Source organism: Symphodus melops, assembly GCF_947650265.1.
Source record: "Symphodus melops genome assembly, chromosome: 18".
In the NCBI taxonomy this organism is placed as follows: Eukaryota; Metazoa; Chordata; class Actinopteri; order Labriformes; family Labridae; genus Symphodus; species Symphodus melops.
This window is the reverse complement of record NC_136708.1, coordinates 17,652,305-17,669,972: the sequence shown is the minus strand read 5'-3', so window position 1 is coordinate 17,669,972 and position 17,668 is coordinate 17,652,305. Positions and strand designations below refer to the sequence as shown.

The following is a 17,668-nucleotide window of genomic DNA, read 5'->3' as shown; positions in this document are numbered from 1 at the left end:
TGAATCATGATTATGTAAAAATAATGGAAATTATCTACACACTTGATAATATGATCTATTGATCATTGAACATTCAATCATGCAATCCATTAAAAACAAACAAATATTTGAATATTTTTCTCCATATGAGTCTTGCTTAGTTTGGTCTACAGGTTGAAATCTATGAAAGAATGGAGGCCAGATGTTTTCTCACTTCACTTAATACTTCTTCAGGCCTATAGAGAGCAGCAAACTCCCCCGAAACTAACACAGCTTTTGTCTGTTCTGCTGTGTGTAAATGGAAACATAACTCTCATTCAAGATTTGAATTTTATCTGTGATCGTGAAAAAGGTATTGATGCATTATATGACGAGAAGTGGACACCATTTTTTTTCTAAACCGTACTTTATTTTCTTTTAAAGACATATGTTTTAAAACAGCGATTGTAGAGAATAAATAAAGAAACATGTTTTTTTTTTAACTTCCATAGTTACATTTATGTAATTAAAAACTCTATAAGTGTGTTCATTGTCTTGAAGACAACAGGAATCCTCTTTTTTTTTTCTTAAATTAAAAAAGAAATCCTCACATCCCCCCTCCCAATCAAATTGATTACCCAATAAATTAAACGTAAAAAATCAAGATAGAAAAATTCCCAGCCCTTCCTTCCGCTATGTTAATTTGAAAAGTAGTGGCAGCAGAGAACTTTTTAATTGAAGTCTGTTTCAAACCAAGGTATGTACAGTGAGAGGAAATCCTTTTCTCGTTCAGTTTCATTACCCCATGTTTTTTAATTTACGTATAAATAATAAAACTAACTCTACATAACAATATTACCAATGGTAATCATACAGAATAGTATTTTCTTTTGCCTCTGACTGTGCACACTGGCTTTCTGTTGACGCCATGGACCACAAAATCACACTATACAGTAAACCCTGTTCAGTAGAATAACATCAGTGATATGCTTTTTCTTAACATGTAGATCTTGTTGCCGACAATAGAGTATGTACATTATATAAATGAATCCAGCTGTGGAATGATAGGAAATCTGGAGCACTTCTGATACTGCGGATGCTGACTCAGTTGAAGTTATTTGTTGCTGATATTACTGCTGTCGTGGTTGCGTTTGGCAAGCGCATGAACGTGATACTGCTTTTTGTGAAGTGTTGCTCCTGTGCTATACGGTTGGTCAAACAACCAAAAAAGGCTGGGACATCCCAAGTGGTTTCTCTTGATTGAACTCTTAGGTTTTACCTGGAAGTGAAGAAAAAGAGAAACAAAAAAAAACATAAAGAGTATTTAAAACTGAATCACAGCAATGAAACACACATACAGTATGTAAGACTTTGGAAGTGGAGTGGTGTCTGCAATACACACTGCTTGCACGGATGCCTCAGGGGAGTCTCAGAAATCAACTGGTGTCCATGCAACTCAAATAGTGACAGTCATACTGCTGCAATTGTATGCACGTTCTCAGAAAAATAGTCTGTCATCTCTTTTGGCAGGCAAATTAATTCAGAACATGCACAGTAGGAATGCTGGTGAGGATAAACTCTCCAATTCTTTTTGATAAAGAAACAATTTGGAGGTAATTCAACATTTATTCTCATGACATTCAGCATGCCATTCACCAAACTGTAGTGTTACTCCAAAACGTTTTATCTGTTAACGTGAGCTGCTGCAAACAGGGCATCTGCGTGTTCAAGAATAAATTGTTAAATAACTTTTTTTTAAGCCAGTTTATCTTCATCTAAAGTAACCTTTTGTGAAAGCACTCAATGTTGATCTCCTGACCTTCATTTATGTTAAAAAAAAAACCCTTAACAAGCGGTTTATATAAAGTAAACTCTTATATTTTGTTCAGACCCTTTTCATTGTTTTAAATTATAATTCAACCACTATTTCAAATATGCCAGGGTGAATTACATGTCTTAAAAATGTATTTATTGATATTTGATATATTGAATTGTGCAACGTTTTAAATCACTTGGAGCAAAAAAAAATACACCTTATATAAACTAAAATAAAGATATGTATATACAGTACAACTAGGTGTATGTGAAGGGGTTAAAGGGGTGTATGTGAATGTGTTAAATAAGATGTATTCATTATGTTTAGCAGATTTTAAAGTTGTAGTTAGTTTAGAGGTGGAAATACATTACATTAAGAAATTACATTTCATATGAGTAAGTATTTTCTATTTGAAATCATTTCATCCATAAGCTTTCTTTTGTTAAAACATATCTTTTGCAGCTTGTTCTCTGACCAACAGATGCCCTGTGCATGCCACACATTTTGCACTTTTTCATTAATACAAGGTTGTCTATTTTCTATTTATAATTTCATTGCTATGCATATTAATTTGTTTATTGTGTTTTGGAGTCCCAGAATTCCTACAGAGGAATGCAGTTCCTCAGCCAGCAGCACGTGTCACAGGAACCAAACAGCTTTACCCAAAACCTTCCCTATTAAGGTTAGTGTCTCAGTTGGTACAAGAACACACACATTCACTTACACATTGATCGTTTTACATCTATTTTAAACAGCACACGCCACACAGGTATGTACATGTATTCACCCTCTGGTAGTCTCACAATGTCACTGTCATTCACACATACAAAACACACAGACACACAGACGCACGGAGACAGACACACACACACACACACACGCACACACACACACACACACACACACACTATGTTTTAAATCATTAACAGGGGGCATGTTCAATACATTTTCAGTCTCACAAAAACCAAACAAAGCTCAGACACAAAGTCACTTGGAATTGAGTTACAACCAAACAAAAACCCCGCACTCACCGAAACTACCACACCAACCAACTAAACAGAGGGAGTTATGTGTAAGAATGATAATCATGACAGACAACAAAAAAATAAACTAATCAAAAACCAAAAAGTCTTAACAGAAAAAATCCTAATGTATCCATTTATTAGATGGACAGCAGGCTAATTTAGCTTAGCTTTGAAGCTTTAAGACTTAGAAAAACAGCATGTCATGATAATCAATTACTTACAGATGCTGAGGTAAAGTGACAGTTATTGATCAGTGTTTGCAAGGATTAAAAACCAGAACAAAATAATAAGAGGAAACTCACAACGCACCAAACACAGTTCATGGTCGCCACAGTAACCCGCCATGCAGTTGAGCATGGTGAATCAAGGCAACGGCCCAAAAATAAAAAAAAAATGCTAATGGCAACCATCACAGGCAAATATCGCCACAGCAACCAACACAGGCCAATTAACTTACAACGCAGTGAGAAGGAAGGGGGGAGGTTTTAGCGGTTGCTAGGCAACCGTAGCCATAGCGACGCACGTCTCCACGATATATGTATGGACGGGACGGTCTTGAGAGTGGTGTGATGTTTTTTTTTTCAGGATAAATGGCATGTGGCACAGCACAAAAACAATAAAATGAAAAAGTAAAACAAAACAAAAATTAATGAGGTACAGTATTTAGCATTCAACCCTGCGACAGAACACTGGTTAGACATAACAGTTAAAGTGAGTCAAAACACACTCCTCAAATCAAACTTTCCCTACATTATGAGCACACAAAAAAGGAGAAATATCTTCTACACACAGTATTTAAAATTGATGGTATTCTGAGAGTGCTGCCACCTCATTAAAGCTAATTTACTGTAGGGTTATTGACTTCTTTAGTTCCACATGAAAGACAGCCGTTTAAGTAGTGAGCCCCCAATTACATCCAGTCTGTCTCTTTAACTCGCAGACACATTTACAGCTGTCTATCAACCCCTCCCCGAGTCCCTGTCTCCTGGTCAATAGAGGATAACTCACCTCCTTTAGTAAGGCCTGTTGGCATCCTTGGGCCTCTTCAGCTGCACCTTCAGCCTCTTCATGCCGATCTGGAAGCCGTTCATGGCCTGGATGGCAGTCTGGGCGCTGGATGGGTTGTCAAAGCTGACAAAACCTGCAGAGAAGACAGAATGACATTCATTTGAAAAAAAGAACTTATATGTATAAAATTCTCTTGTATGATGACAGCAGCCGCGGCAGAAACTCACCAAAGCATTTACTCTGGTTTGTGGCGCGGTCGACAAAGACCTTTGCAGAGATGACGTTTCCAAAGGGCAGGAACATCTGCAATATCTCGGAGTCGGTGAACTCCTGCGGCAGGTGGTAGATGAATATGTTACAGCCCTCGGGACCTGAACACAAGTACAGGAGAGCCATGGAGATAGACATTACAAAACAAAACAAAACAGGTTAGGGAGTAACATGGATACCAGCCTCATTTAGTGAAACAACAACCAACAGCTTGTTGATAAAAGTTTTAATTTTGTATTTTAAAAAAATGGCTCCAACACCACAGCTGCCGCTAGGGACACAAAGAATATACTATAAATATCTTAAAGGCTATCTTAGTTTGCAAATACATTACAAATGACACAGGAACGAATGAAAACCAAGATATTAACAATAGTAGAAAAAACCCACAATCAAATATTGACAGAATTATCTGCAAAATGATTAACTTTGATGCGAATGTGTGATTCTTGTTAAGTGAGCAAAACGAGACGAGACCACAGGCATGTTTGTTTAAGATATCTTTATGCCAGAGTTTCCCTCGTTCTGAGTGAGGTCTCTGAGTCTACCTTCTCGTTGCTGGAGTTGCTGTGGTTGCTGAGGCTGCTGAGCCACCAGGGTTGGCTGGTGGGGAAACGGCTGTCCCACCAGGCTGTACGCAGCTGGATAGGTGGCTGATGGAGAAGGGGGGGAGAGAGAGACAGGTAAGCAGAAAGCAGGAGTGAGTTTGCAAACTAATCAGATACATTTCCTGAAAACAACATCTGACAGAGCTGCATCTCCACCCACAGATTTGAAAAAACTGGAGGAAGTTTTGCATATATATATACGATGTGTGACTCATTCTATGGAGCTGCGGGTTATTTACATTTTGTTCTACATGTGCATGTTTTGACTTTGAATGTAAATTTGTACTTAAAACATGCAGTGTCGGAAAGCAGGGGAGTGTAGTCTGGATTAACAAACAGGAAGATTATTTCAAGTAACAACAATTTCAAAATCTAACATTTTGAGATGAAATAATGTGTGAAATGTTAAGGACAGTAACTATCTTTTAAATCTGGCTTTTCATTTGAAATAATATCCAAGTGATTAATCACTGATTACCTGGTCAATATTTTGTCTTTTCATTGAACTTTTAACTGATCTGAATTAATTTTTTCTCGTCCTCTTATTGTTTTTCTCATTTGCTGTTTGTGTCTTCCTACAGTATATATGTGAGTAGGAAGGAAAGTTGCTTTACAAATAAAGTTGAGCAAACTGTAACGGAAAGGAATATTTGTAAGATTATTTTTCTGCATGTTCATCTTTAATATTTCTTCTTTAATCTCTTTTCTTCCTCAAACACAAACATGAGGCTAATTATCGGTAGCGGTGGTGGGAATGCTGATATATTGAAGATGTGTAAGAATACTGTACAGTGGGAGGCTCACCTGTATAGTGCTGCATGCCTGCATAAGCTTGCTGCAGGGGGTCCAGGACTGGACTCTGAGCTGTGGCAGAGTAAACACACCGTCACTAACTGCTATATGCACACTCAAAGAAATCATAAATGCAACTTGTGGGCAGATCAGCATGATTTGCATAACTATAATTTTGTGTTTTGGTTTTGTTTCATTTCCTCTTAATTAAACCTTGTTGTTGCTTATGAAAAAAAACAGGAAGTATCCGTGAGGAATATTTTATGACAGCTGCACATTTATTTTTCACTCTGTAGTCAAACATGATATGACTTTACCTTGATAGGCATGAACCCCGTTGGTGTACAGGGCTTCAGTTGCTGATTGGCTGTTGGGTGGAGCTTGCACTGATTGGTAGCTGTTCACTGCGATGGGTGGAGGCAGAGCAGGAACTGGTGTGGCAGTCATGGAGGGTGGAGTGCTGGTACCTGCAGGGATGTTTAATATGAATGTGTTTTACAAGATACAAAATTGAAAGCAAGACAAAGAGGTTACTATGAACACTATGTTAGTTTATTGTTTATAATAACTGCTGATTGGTCCTAAACACATTTTTGTCAAATAGTGCTGATGAGAATCTCATTAATTTTGCAGCCAGATGATCATAAATCAGAATATTTGGCAAACTCAATTTTTCCAGGTGATGAAAGCACCGGATAAAAAGTGATGCCATCACCAAAGTTATTTCAGCGTATCCTGAGGGGAACATGAATGTCTGTGCATTTGTTGTTTACAGCTTCATTAGTCTCCACCCTGAAGTTATTTCTTCAGGGTGTTTTTTTTTCTGACAAAGTATTCATCATAAGTTTATTCATCAGATGAAGAAAAAACAACAACAACTTAAAGCCTGAGGATTATTAATACAAGTTTGTCATTAATTATGAGGTAAGGTAATATTTAGTATTTAATTGAAATCAAAAGAGGTAATTTAAACCATGGGTTAAACATGGATTAGGGTACATTGTAGTGCATGTAGGCTGAAAAAAGGAAACTGCATTACTCAGATGCAAAATATGGAAATTCTAAATCCACCAGAGAGCACTCTTTCAAAACAAAGGAAAGGGATTCTTAATTAAGGAAAAAATACTAAAAAGTAAACAAGAACTCCGACTTGCTTGCCACTCTGCTGCCTTTTGCTTCTTAAAAAAAGGCTAACGCAGCTAACATCAAGACAGACAGAGAAATAAAGAAAATGTACAAAAATACATCTTTGTTATTAAGTCCTCTTAGGTCCACCTCTCCTCGTGTGTCTGTTCTCATATTTCAAGAAGAAATCTAATCAAGGCCGGCCGGGGCCAGACATCTCTGTCTCTCATTACCTGAGGAGGGGGTGATGGATGCGATCGGCGTGGCAATGATGCTGTTGGGGTTGAGGGCGGCGAGCTGCTGCATCTGAACTGCCGCCACCGTGGCAACAGGAGAGAGGTAGGCCGACTGCGCCACCAGAGCCTGCTGCTGCATCAGCTGGAGGACGGAGAGAGGGAGTGGAGTATGTTTAGGGGAATCTGTCTGGGGTTTACTACATGTATATGCTTCCTGTGAGTGCAAAGTACAGACCCATTAGAATACTTATGGACATGTTTATCTAGATTTCCTTAATTACCAAGCTCAGACAACTTAACCCCAGTCATAAAAATCGAACAGGTTTATTATAATTACAATGGCTCCAGTCTGAAGCTCATATGGGAGCCAATATATTCAACAGCCACATCTCAGCTTGTAGCAACGTCACACAGACAGAGCAACTGTACTTGGTAGATCGATTGTGTTTTTGAAGCACTCTTTAGATGCTTTATGATGTCTTAAAATCTAAATGATACGTAGTTCTAACATCATTCATCAGGGGTGACATGGTTCGATTATATCTCGCCGTATCTTCTGGGTTTTCTTTTATGCTTTGAACTGAAATGTTTATCCTCACCACAAATCAACACAATTATTACGAGCGAAAATGTTGTCATAGATTTTCAAGCATCACAAGTTGAACAATTTGTAATGAGCTGCGTCTGAAACCATTTGCAGTAAACGCTCAATTAGCAGCGACAAGAATAGTAATGTGGCTTTACTTTACGTGGCCAATTGCAATTTCTCCAGCTAAAATCACCCAGGAAGACATTAAAGCTGATTTCCTTCTTAATAACACGGCAACTCTCACAATAAAATGAAGGTTTGGTTACAAGAAAGTTAGTTTTGCACATTTTGATTCCACGCTTTGTTTCACAAGTTTTACTGCAGAAGTTTTGCTTCTGCTTCAGTGAAACATCAATTAATTCATAGCTAACAAGCTGTTTGCAACACAAACTTTTAGTTTCATGTTGACAGTTTGCTTTTCAAATCCCCTGTCGTGTTATCTGTTTTTTAAGGACTAGCAGTAAAAAAAAAAAAAAGTAGCCTCATTTACTCAAAATGTCAAAATCTTTCAAAAGTGGATTCAAAAAAGCAACAACTTCTCATCACCATTTAAATGGACACTTAGGTGCCCTTGTGAATAGCTGTGTGTTTCTCCCTTCGAAATGTGTATAGATGTGTGTGTGTGTTTGTTCCTCACAGCCTGTGTGTAGGCGTTGTAGGCCCCGAGGTGCAGGGTCATGGGACTGATGACACCCAACTGCGAGGCCACCTGCTGCATTCGCCTGAGCCCCCGCTCCTTCTCTGAATCTGCAAACTTCACCACCAGGCTGGACGAGGCGCCCTGAGGAGGAAAGAGAAAAACTCACATCCTGTCTCACACACAACTCCACCTGTCTGACACATTTCACTTTAAGTCACAGCTCTCAGGATAGTTATTATAAGAAGAATAAACGGGGGGGTGTGTCCTGGTTTTGTGGCTCTGAGATGCTAAAAACAACTTCCTTATTGTACCACCTCTCTACTAACTTTGTCTGCCTTCACATAAAACAAAAACAGCACAAAATGCAAAAATCTTTGGCTAAGATGACATTTAAGCAGTCAACTCTTCACTGGAAAAAATATTATTCACCAGAGATAAGTCCTTTTTTTAACATGTGCTGAACATACAGAATCAAAAAGACATTTCTTTCTGACTCACAGTGTAAACTAGAATCAAGAATATATACAAAATATAAAGGATAAAAATAAAAATAGAGATTAACCAAAAATACAAGATACTGTGCAATTAATGAATTTTATTTACAATAATTAAATAAAAAGTCCCAACAATATGAACTGTTAGCTCTGTGTGTGTGTGTGTGTGTGTGTGTGTGTGTGTGTGTGTGTGTGTGTGTGTGTGTGTGTGTGTGTGTGTGTGTGTGTGTGTGTGTGTGTGTGTGTGTGTGTGTGTGTAGGTGCGGAGGAGGGGGACAGAAAAAGAGAAGTGGTGACTGTTAGCTGAGTCACCCCACTGAGTGTCTAAATAACTGTAACTGGAGCATTGAAATGTGTGTATGTTTGAGTACATGTTTGACAAGTGTGTGTGTGTGTGTGTGTGTGTGTGTGTGTGTGTGTGTGTGTGTGTGTGTGTGTGTCTGTCTTTGTGTGTATGTGTGTGTTCGTCTGTCTTTGTGTGCGTGTGTAGGGAGGGACTCACAGGTAAAGTACGACTCCCATGCAGAGCGTTGATGGCGGCCTGGGCCTCTGCGTTGTTCTGGTACTTTACGAATGCGCAACCTAAAATAAATGACACACAATTAAACACAATTTCTCACCAACACACACACACATAAAACAGAAACTACTTCCCTTTAAAAACACATTAGGAGCCGTTTTAGATCTAGTGCTTCATCAGTTACTGTGGCATCATTAAACATGGTCCACATGACATTCATTGCTTCATCAATCACAGTCGGCAAACCACCAAACGCATCATTAGCCATGACCCATAAAACCTATCGCACCATTAGTCAGGCCTCGTGCAACAAACATGGAGAAATCCAGCATCTGTGTTTGAACTGTCACCGGACTTTGATTAACAGGGCAAATATCATTAGCATCGTTGTAAGCGACAATAGATATTTACATTCAAGCCATGGTGAGGTGCCCCAGGCTTAATTCTCAGGGCTTCATTAAAATACCAATAGTTCTAGTCAATGTCACTTTCTACGGTCACAATCTGGACTCCATTAGCAGGAAAATCATGTTGCAGAGATTTGAAAGCTAAAAGCAGCCTGACTCAAAGGAATTTAGTTTAAAAACGAGAAGATAATAAGGCTTTATTGGTGCATATTATTCTTCTAACTTTAACAAAAATTAAGTCCGTTTTTTATAAAATGAGATGTTAGTGCAGCTATTAATTTTTTAATCCCAAAAATGGGGCTGCATGACATCAGACTTTTCCCAATACTGAAACACATAAACATACAGAATAACCTGCAGATGTGACAGGTAAGGCTTTAATTGTGGTCTTACAACACAAGTCGAATCATCCAGATGATGTAATACTCCTCTCTCCGCCCACTTTAATATGTGCACATTCAAAACCAGAGGAAACCAATGACACGTGTGGCAATTAGCTAGATAGGTAATTGCAATGGAAGAAAAGCATCTTGAATGTATGCCATGTGGAAAATGTGTCAGTCATAGGGAGGAGGTGGATATATAATATATATAAAACATATGGACGGTAGATATACGTGGGACAATTCTGTAGTCTGTCTCCAGATATGTGTCTGGTGTGTTTTAGCCCTTTTTTTTAACCTTCTACTTCACTAGCCTGCCTCTTTATAAGTGTTTGAAAGGGATTGTGCCTGCGTAAAATAAAACAAAAGCGCAAAGTGTTCCTGTATCCTGTAATTCATACAATAATGCAGCCAATGGGTGTACACATTATGAAGACCATTAAATAAGGTAAACAAATAAAAATGCTGTTATTGGGTCATTATTCAATAGCAAAGGCCTGAGTATAAAAAGAGCAGATGTTTGAGGACACTATAGACTAGGTACTGATTATTTTCTTTCTTTGTTTTTGATCTAAATAATTTTAAAATGTCTGGTTAGTATTTTGAAAATCTTAAAAGATGATGTCACATAGAGAGTTTGAGTCTGTTTAAATATTTGATGGGTGAAATCTATTCCTCTCTCTGTGATTTGTGACTTTACCTTTGCTGGTACCGTCGGGCCCCCGGAGCACCGTGCACTCCTCTATGCTCCCAAAAGGCTCAAACATCTTTCTCACGTCGCTGTCCGTCTGCTGTTTCCCCAGCATGCCCACAAACAGCTTCCTGTCTTCTAAGGGGAAGGATATTTCCATGATGGTGGGAGGGAGAGGAAAGGAGAATGTGGATGAGATTGCAGCGTAGGGGGAAAAGTGGGAGTGAATGTATTCATGGAAGAGGTGACAAAAAAAAGGGGGGGGGGGGGGGGGGGGGGGAAGTGTCGTGTCACTGAACATGCATGACTAACAACAGATCAACAACAGCTACTGTACAAAGGATGGACGTCAGCCTGCTATTCTTCAGAGTGCCACCAGAGTGCAGTAACAAGGACATCACAACAAACAAACAGCATCTGGCGGTGACTCAAATGTTTGTCACCCTCTGTGCTGTCAGAGAAGCTGCTCCGTCTGTCCTCGCCTGTAAAGGATCAGACCAGTGTTTCTGCATGTTTGAGCCCAGTCACTACAAATCACAAACACGTTACATTCCTGCAGACTTTTCCACCAAACAGAAATGGGTTCATGGGCTGGGTTTATGGGTTGTATTTTCCCCAAACATTCATGCTGCCGTGGTATGAAAATAAACTGACAACCAAGTGTCAATCTCAGCGGGCATGTGTAGTTTTTTTTTCTGTTCGGTTAGATCTCTGCATATAAAGTATGATAATAATATGATATACAGTTAAAAAATCATCTGTATCAGACAGTACTGCCTATGTTGTATGATGTTGCGTAGAATATAAAAAGGTGGCAGCAAAATAACATGAAATGTAACAATAATTTGACGATAATTGAAAAAATAATCAAGCAGAGAAAATGTCAAATTTGGTCATTTCTTGTATGGAAAGTTTTTATTTTCACAGCGGACTATTGAAGACGGGATTTCTGATCAGGTGTCTGCAACCTAAATGTCATAGTGAGTTGGAAAAAAAAGGAACACATTGAAACGTGTATTTTACATTTCATATGATTCTTGAGTTGTTTGTCTCAGGTACTGCTTGAAATGTGTCCTCAAAACGTCAACAAACTTTTTTTTTTTTTTTTCCAGCTGTATGCACATCATAGTAAGAAACACACACAGGTGTCATTCACAACATAAACAATGACTCAGAGAATGTGACAGTGAGCACCAGGTGTACAAAACAAGGACCTGTACCTTCAGCAGCTAAGTGGCATTCAGCCATCACTTATTTGATTTCTTCCACCTCTGATGTTCGCTTTGTGAACATGAAGCACAAAGACTTTTTTTGTAATCACACCGAGCATTGACGCAACGACGGGTGCTACAACTCTATTTTGACAAAAATAAATTCTTCATCATTGAACAGCCAATGATGCAGGTGTAACATCCATTTGATGGGAAACTGGGGCATGAATGTGAAAACACAAAGAAAAGATGTTGTTAAAGTTAAATGTTATTTATCGTTCATCCTAGAAATGGAAGTGACATCAGCCAACGCCGCTTACTTCTCCTGCTATTACATATAACCACAGACGTCTTAAATTGGTTATACGTTGAAGATACATTTTACAGAAGTCTGCTTCTTAGACTTTTAAACGTGCACATGCTAAGAATGAGACTTTAAAGTCATAAATATTACGTTTTTGTAAATGAAATACTTAAATTGCTGACCGATTAGACGTCAGGCTCATTTGATAACACTGATGTACAAATCCACGGTTGTTTGAGCACGAGGCTGTTGAGCCCATTATGACATCTTCAGTGATCTCTTTGTTGTTGTCGTTGCCATGGTGACAGGAAAAGTTCATCAGCTGGTAATGTCTCGAATTTGGATGTTGTCACTTAAATCGAACAAAAAGACCTTTGCCTTGTTGCGCCCTTAGAGTTTAAAGTGTGGATTCAGGACTTAATGTTTTTTTTTATTTTTTTAAAGGTGTTTGTTTGCACTGTGGTGGCGTTGTTTGAACAGGTGCTGTGTTTCTAGGTGCAGACAGGTGTCTCTTACCCCCTCTGCTCTCGCTGTCTGCAGGCTTCACCTGGATTGGACGGTTCATCTGGAAAGAGAAGCAACGCAGCACGGTCAGTTTGAGTTCAGGATACGAGTGATGCTCATTAGCACAAGAATAGAACAGAGGGGAAATAAAATAAAGCCACTGCTGTTTTTAAACTGGAAAAGACGTGACATTAATTTCTATCAGCTTCATGTAACGTCCTTAGAAATACGATTTACGCTGTTATATTGTGTAATCGTGACATTTGTTAGCATGTTTGAATGTGAGTGTATTTGACAGGTGCTCCCACCTCCTGCAATCCCCAAACTCATTTCTCTCCTTCTTCTTTTTGTTGCCATAAATCACAGCTGACAATGATATGTGTGATTTTACAATCTCACACTCATACAGTCTCTCTCTCTCTCTCTCTCTCTCTCTCTACCACCACGTCTTTCCAACTCCCGCTCCAAAACTGCTCTAATCCCGCTGTCTATCGTTCCTTCTCCCCCTATCACACAAAACCAGGAAAAGCACACACCCACGCAGGATTGGGGAAGTGATTAGATTAAGCACACTCGCTGGCTAATCTGGATTACAGGAGCACACGGCAGTGGAATAGTGATCGAGTCGACTCTGAGACTGACAGAGTGACGGGGGACGAAATGATATGTGGCAAAGAAAAAACAAAGACTGAAAGAGAAAAGAGAGGGCACAAGGATTAGGTGACCTTTTGATAATTTACTTTCGTAAATGCCAAAATGCCTTTTTTTTTCTTTTTTCTATCCTCTATTTTTGTACTCGCCACTATTTAACAAATCCTCTTTGTAAAAATGTGCACGCATCTTTTGTCCACGCGTCTCTTTCATATGTATATGACACAAGAGAAGGCATTGAATGGAATAAAAAAGGAGACGAGAGGGCAAACATGCAAAACATGGGGATTGAGAGGGATTGAGAGGGGAAGGAGAGAGGCATATGGAGGAAAAGATGGAGGTGGGGGTTGTGTGTGTGAAGAGGAGGAGGAGGAGGAGGAGGAGGAGGAGGGAGGCTGATGTCGGTGAGGAGTCGAGGTGAGAGCAACAGAGTGACACTCTGTTAACTCTGGCTTAATGAAGGTCTTAATTATGGAGCTGGTGACATTTCAGCCAGTCACTGATCTCGTGTCACTGATTGATCTGCTGTGATCGGTCACCAGGAGACATTATTGATCGAAGTTGTGTTCACACTCCACCGCCACGGACCGCATGCACAAACACCGGTCGTCTCCACAACCAAAACACCTGCTGCAAAGAGAGGAGCACTGCGTCTCCTCTCGGAGAGCATCCAATTGATAGACCAATTAAAAGAACCATAGAGGAGCTGGAGGGGGCAAAGTCTCAGAACCATCAACCAATCAGTCAAGCAAATCTGCCCTTTCTTTCCTGCACTCACAGAATAGTAATTATTGTTTCAATTGCAGCTCAACCCGACAGAAAATCAGATTTGAATCAGTTTCAATGAAGAATCCATCAACCTGAGAGGTCCGACACACGACAATCCATCTGTTGTTTGGAGCGTTTAATAAAACAAACCGCTTCGATATCACAGGAAGAGACCATTCAATGGGTGACGTCCCCATTTTTACTGCTATATAACTCACTTCTTATGTCTCATAAACTCATGAACCGACAGCACCGAGCTCAACATATTACAGCAACCTGTGTAGAATGCAATATTTCATATATAGTTTATTCCCATGCTTCACATGGACATCAAGTCCATATTCCTACTATTTAGGCTAACTCTTTGATTTATTCTCACTCTTTATAAACATTTTTTTTCGTACTTGTGTAAATGTTAAACTTTAGACAGGATATTTTGAGTCAAATCTTGACCTTTACTTTTTTTTTTTACATACTTGTGTTTTTTTTTCCACTCACAACACAACACAGTCAGGATGCTCTTCAGATATTATATGTGCTGTTCATTCGAAGACACGTCTCATATTTTAAGAATAAATGTTACACTAATCAACGTTTTTTTAAAGTAGAAACGTTTTATAAATGTGTCCGTGGACTCATAATCAAGACTGATGGTTCAGGATACAGCCTTTTTACCGATGTCAGACGGTGAAATGAAAACATCATACAAGACGTCACATGGGTTTGAGATGTTGTCTTGTTCAAATGTTCAAATTAAGTACATAAAAAATGTTTTTGAGTGGGATCGCTTTTAGTGAAACCATACACCTAAACTCTGTTTAATAAGATACAGATAACAGGAACAGGTTTCTGTCCTCATCGTGTTTACTGAGCTGTGTTCATGCTATATGATCGCAGTATTCATACAGAGAAATACAAAATGTTCTGAACATCTCTCTATGTTTAAATAAGGTAGTGAAATATCATGGGGAATCAAAGCTGAAGCTCCATCTCCTCACAGTGTTTTAATGTGACATGTATGATTGATGCCATGTTTGACTGACGCCTGGCTCATATTTTAGAGCAGGAAAGACAAACAGTGCAGGCAGAGGTGGTGCTGCTGGAGATAAGGAGCAGCGCAGCAGATGGCTCAGGAGATTGGAATTAGAATACACAAGAGGGGGAAAAAAAACAGCGACAAGTGGAGGCCATCAAGGCTGCGCCACTTCACATCGGCACGGCAACCGGCCCCTGTCGCTGTGACGAAGGCCTTCGCTCGGCATGGCCATTGTCATGGCAACCACAACGATGAGACCCGCACATCAGGTAAACAAGGTTGCACTGAACGACATGCCGGGGAGACGGGGGGGTTCAAAATGAGGAGGACAAAAGATGCTTTTAGGTCGAGAGGGAGACAGATAGAAGGATAGGAAAGGTGAGGAGGAGGAGGAGGAGGAGAAAGGGAAGAGGAAGAGGGAGGGGGGGAAAAGGATGATGGGGGGAGCATTTGAGCCTGTTGAATGCTGGTGCTGCCTTGAGAGCAAAAGCAGAGAGAAAAATATCTCCCTCTAAGCCTGCACCACTAACATACACACTTTACTGTAATTTACTCGCTCTCTCCCTCCCCCTCCTCCTGTTGCTCCCCTACCCTTCCCTTTTCTCTCTGAGGCTTGTTTACAAAAACAGTCCCATACTGTGCACAGACAACAGTGCAAAAAAAACCTGCCTGTGTGATGAACAGCCCAAATGTGTTTTTACTATTTCATTTCTTATTCTCCCGTTGCTCGTCATCTGAAAACACACGCACCAAGATGTACGCACATATTTATTGTTCAGGCGGACACACATGATCATTCTGTCCCTGTTGGTCAAAGCGACATCCACACATAATCTTTCAGCTGTGCTTCCACGGGGGATTTCGCCAGGATTATGAGATATTAAATCCATAGATTATCCAATCAAATCACAGATCGACCCCTTTTGCTATAAAGCTTGACCCTCCCTCCTCTGAATAAACATCCAAAATCTATACACACACACACACAGAGAGGAGTGGCACACACTCTGATGCATATGACATTTCCCTTTAATAAACAGAGAATGGGATTTTAAATAGAGGATGGTTTACATTTTGAGTGAGTGAAGCGAACGGATGATGATGTTTTTCTCGCCTTTCTTTCGTGGCCAGCAGAGCAGATGATAATCTCTGTATTCGCGGCTGAAAGCAGCCGCCGTTGTTAAGTCTATATAGATTCAGACTTCAGCTGCTGCGTGTGTGCGTGTGTGTGTGTGTGTGTGTGTGTGTGTGTGTGTTGGTGTGTGTTTGTGACACATTTCTGTCCCCTGTTTTACTCTTCAATTTCAATCCTTTCTGCTTGTCCGCCCTGAAAAGCAGCCAGTCTGAATGGTAAATATATCTGCACAGACCATCTCCCCTGCTCTTTCAAGAACATTTACAGCAGGGAGGCAGAGTTGTGTGTGTGTGTAAGGGAGGGAGGGAATGCGAGGGGGGTGTTGGTGAAGGTGGGTGGGGCGGGTGGGGGTGAGAAGGGGGTTGAGGGAGAAGTGGGGGCACAAAGACAATTTTCCTTCTCCTCCCCTCCGCTCCATCACACAGTGCTGGTCACTGCATCGTGCCGGTCGCCTAGCAACCAGGCATCCCTGGTCCCCGCCGTCTCCAGGCAACGAGACCTGCGACCGTAATCAACCTGCCACCTCCCTCCTCCTCTTCCTCCTCCTCCTCCTCCTCCTCCCTGCTCCCTCCCCTCCCTCTCTGTCTCTTCTCTCTCCTGTCTATGCTGCCTTTTTAGCTCTCTCGCTCCTCCATCCATCCTTCTCCTGCTCTGTTGGAAATGCACATAAACACCAAGAAGACTTCATATTCACCCGGGGGTTGAAAAAGCACAGGTAAAAAAAAATTTAAAAAATGTGCGTATGACTCAGAAAAGAAGTAAAATGTGAAATTAAAAGACACAGATGTTGGTGAGCGTGCAAAACAGAGTCAGAACAAAAGCAGACACAGCACAGAGATGCACAGGTTAATGTTTTCCAATTCATGCACAGATACACACACACACACACACACACACACGAGTGAACAGGCGTACAAAGCATCGTAGAGAGAAACTCTGCCTTCTCCTAAATCCAGCCAGTCATTTGATCAATCCAACACAAAGACAGTGACAGAGCAACACTTGTACTGTTCAATAATCTTTCGTCAATAACCCAGCCGTCCGTGTCTAAGCTGCTGTTCAGTCCAAAGTCAAACTGATATCAAATCTGACATTTAGCCCTTTTTGCTCACGTGTCAACAAAAAAAACCCTTCAAAGTGAAAGTCAAAGAGAGAATGTATCGCAACACACAAGTTGACTCTCGATTCGACTCCTCTGACTGTTAAATATTCATGTCAAGTTTTGTTTGACTCGATTCAGTGGAGCAAGAGGGGAAAAGAAGTGAATCACAGAAACCTTTCTTCGTGTGTGTGTGTGTGTGTGTGTGTGTGTGTGTGTGTGTGTGTACAGTTAAAATCTATGAACTACTTTGCTTTTTTTTTTTCATTATTGACTTTTCACACTCAGGCATGTTTTTTTGTGCGCTTTGACTCTCTCGGCGTTCAAAGAAGTCCAATGAGTTTCGTGACATCAGCCTCTTTGAAAACAGACTGATGTCACTTGTGTGTGTTTGTCTA

The 17,668-nt window shown here is 40.2% G+C and overlaps 1 protein-coding gene across 4 annotated transcripts in view; it reads right to left on the bottom strand.

Annotated features, from left to right (window-relative positions):
• Positions 1–372: 372 nt before the first annotated feature.
• The window catches only part of celf3a (cugbp, Elav-like family member 3a), a 29,572-nt gene continuing 12,276 nt past the window's right edge, over positions 373–17,668 (bottom strand). For 2 of the 4 annotated variants that reach the window (XM_079367573.1, XM_079367574.1), the window contains 11 exons: positions 12,594–12,642; positions 10,572–10,700; positions 9,064–9,143; positions 8,065–8,208; positions 6,836–6,980; positions 5,795–5,944; positions 5,490–5,549; positions 4,626–4,730; positions 4,035–4,178; positions 3,808–3,940; positions 373–1,237 (listed from right to left, as the gene is read on the bottom strand). In XM_079367573.1, coding sequence (XP_079223699.1) covers positions 3,813–3,940; positions 4,035–4,178; positions 4,626–4,730; positions 5,490–5,549; positions 5,795–5,944; positions 6,836–6,980; positions 8,065–8,208; positions 9,064–9,143; positions 10,572–10,700; positions 12,594–12,642 — 1,134 coding nt within the window. In that variant the 3' untranslated portion in view covers positions 373–1,237; positions 3,808–3,812. Of the gene's footprint in view, positions 1,238–3,256; positions 3,354–3,807; positions 3,941–4,034; positions 4,179–4,625; positions 4,731–5,489; positions 5,550–5,794; positions 5,945–6,835; positions 6,981–8,064; positions 8,209–9,063; positions 9,144–10,571; positions 10,701–12,593; positions 12,643–17,668 lie in introns of all 4 variants that reach the window. The other 2 variants (XR_013781153.1, XM_079367575.1) reach the window with 2 other exon arrangements.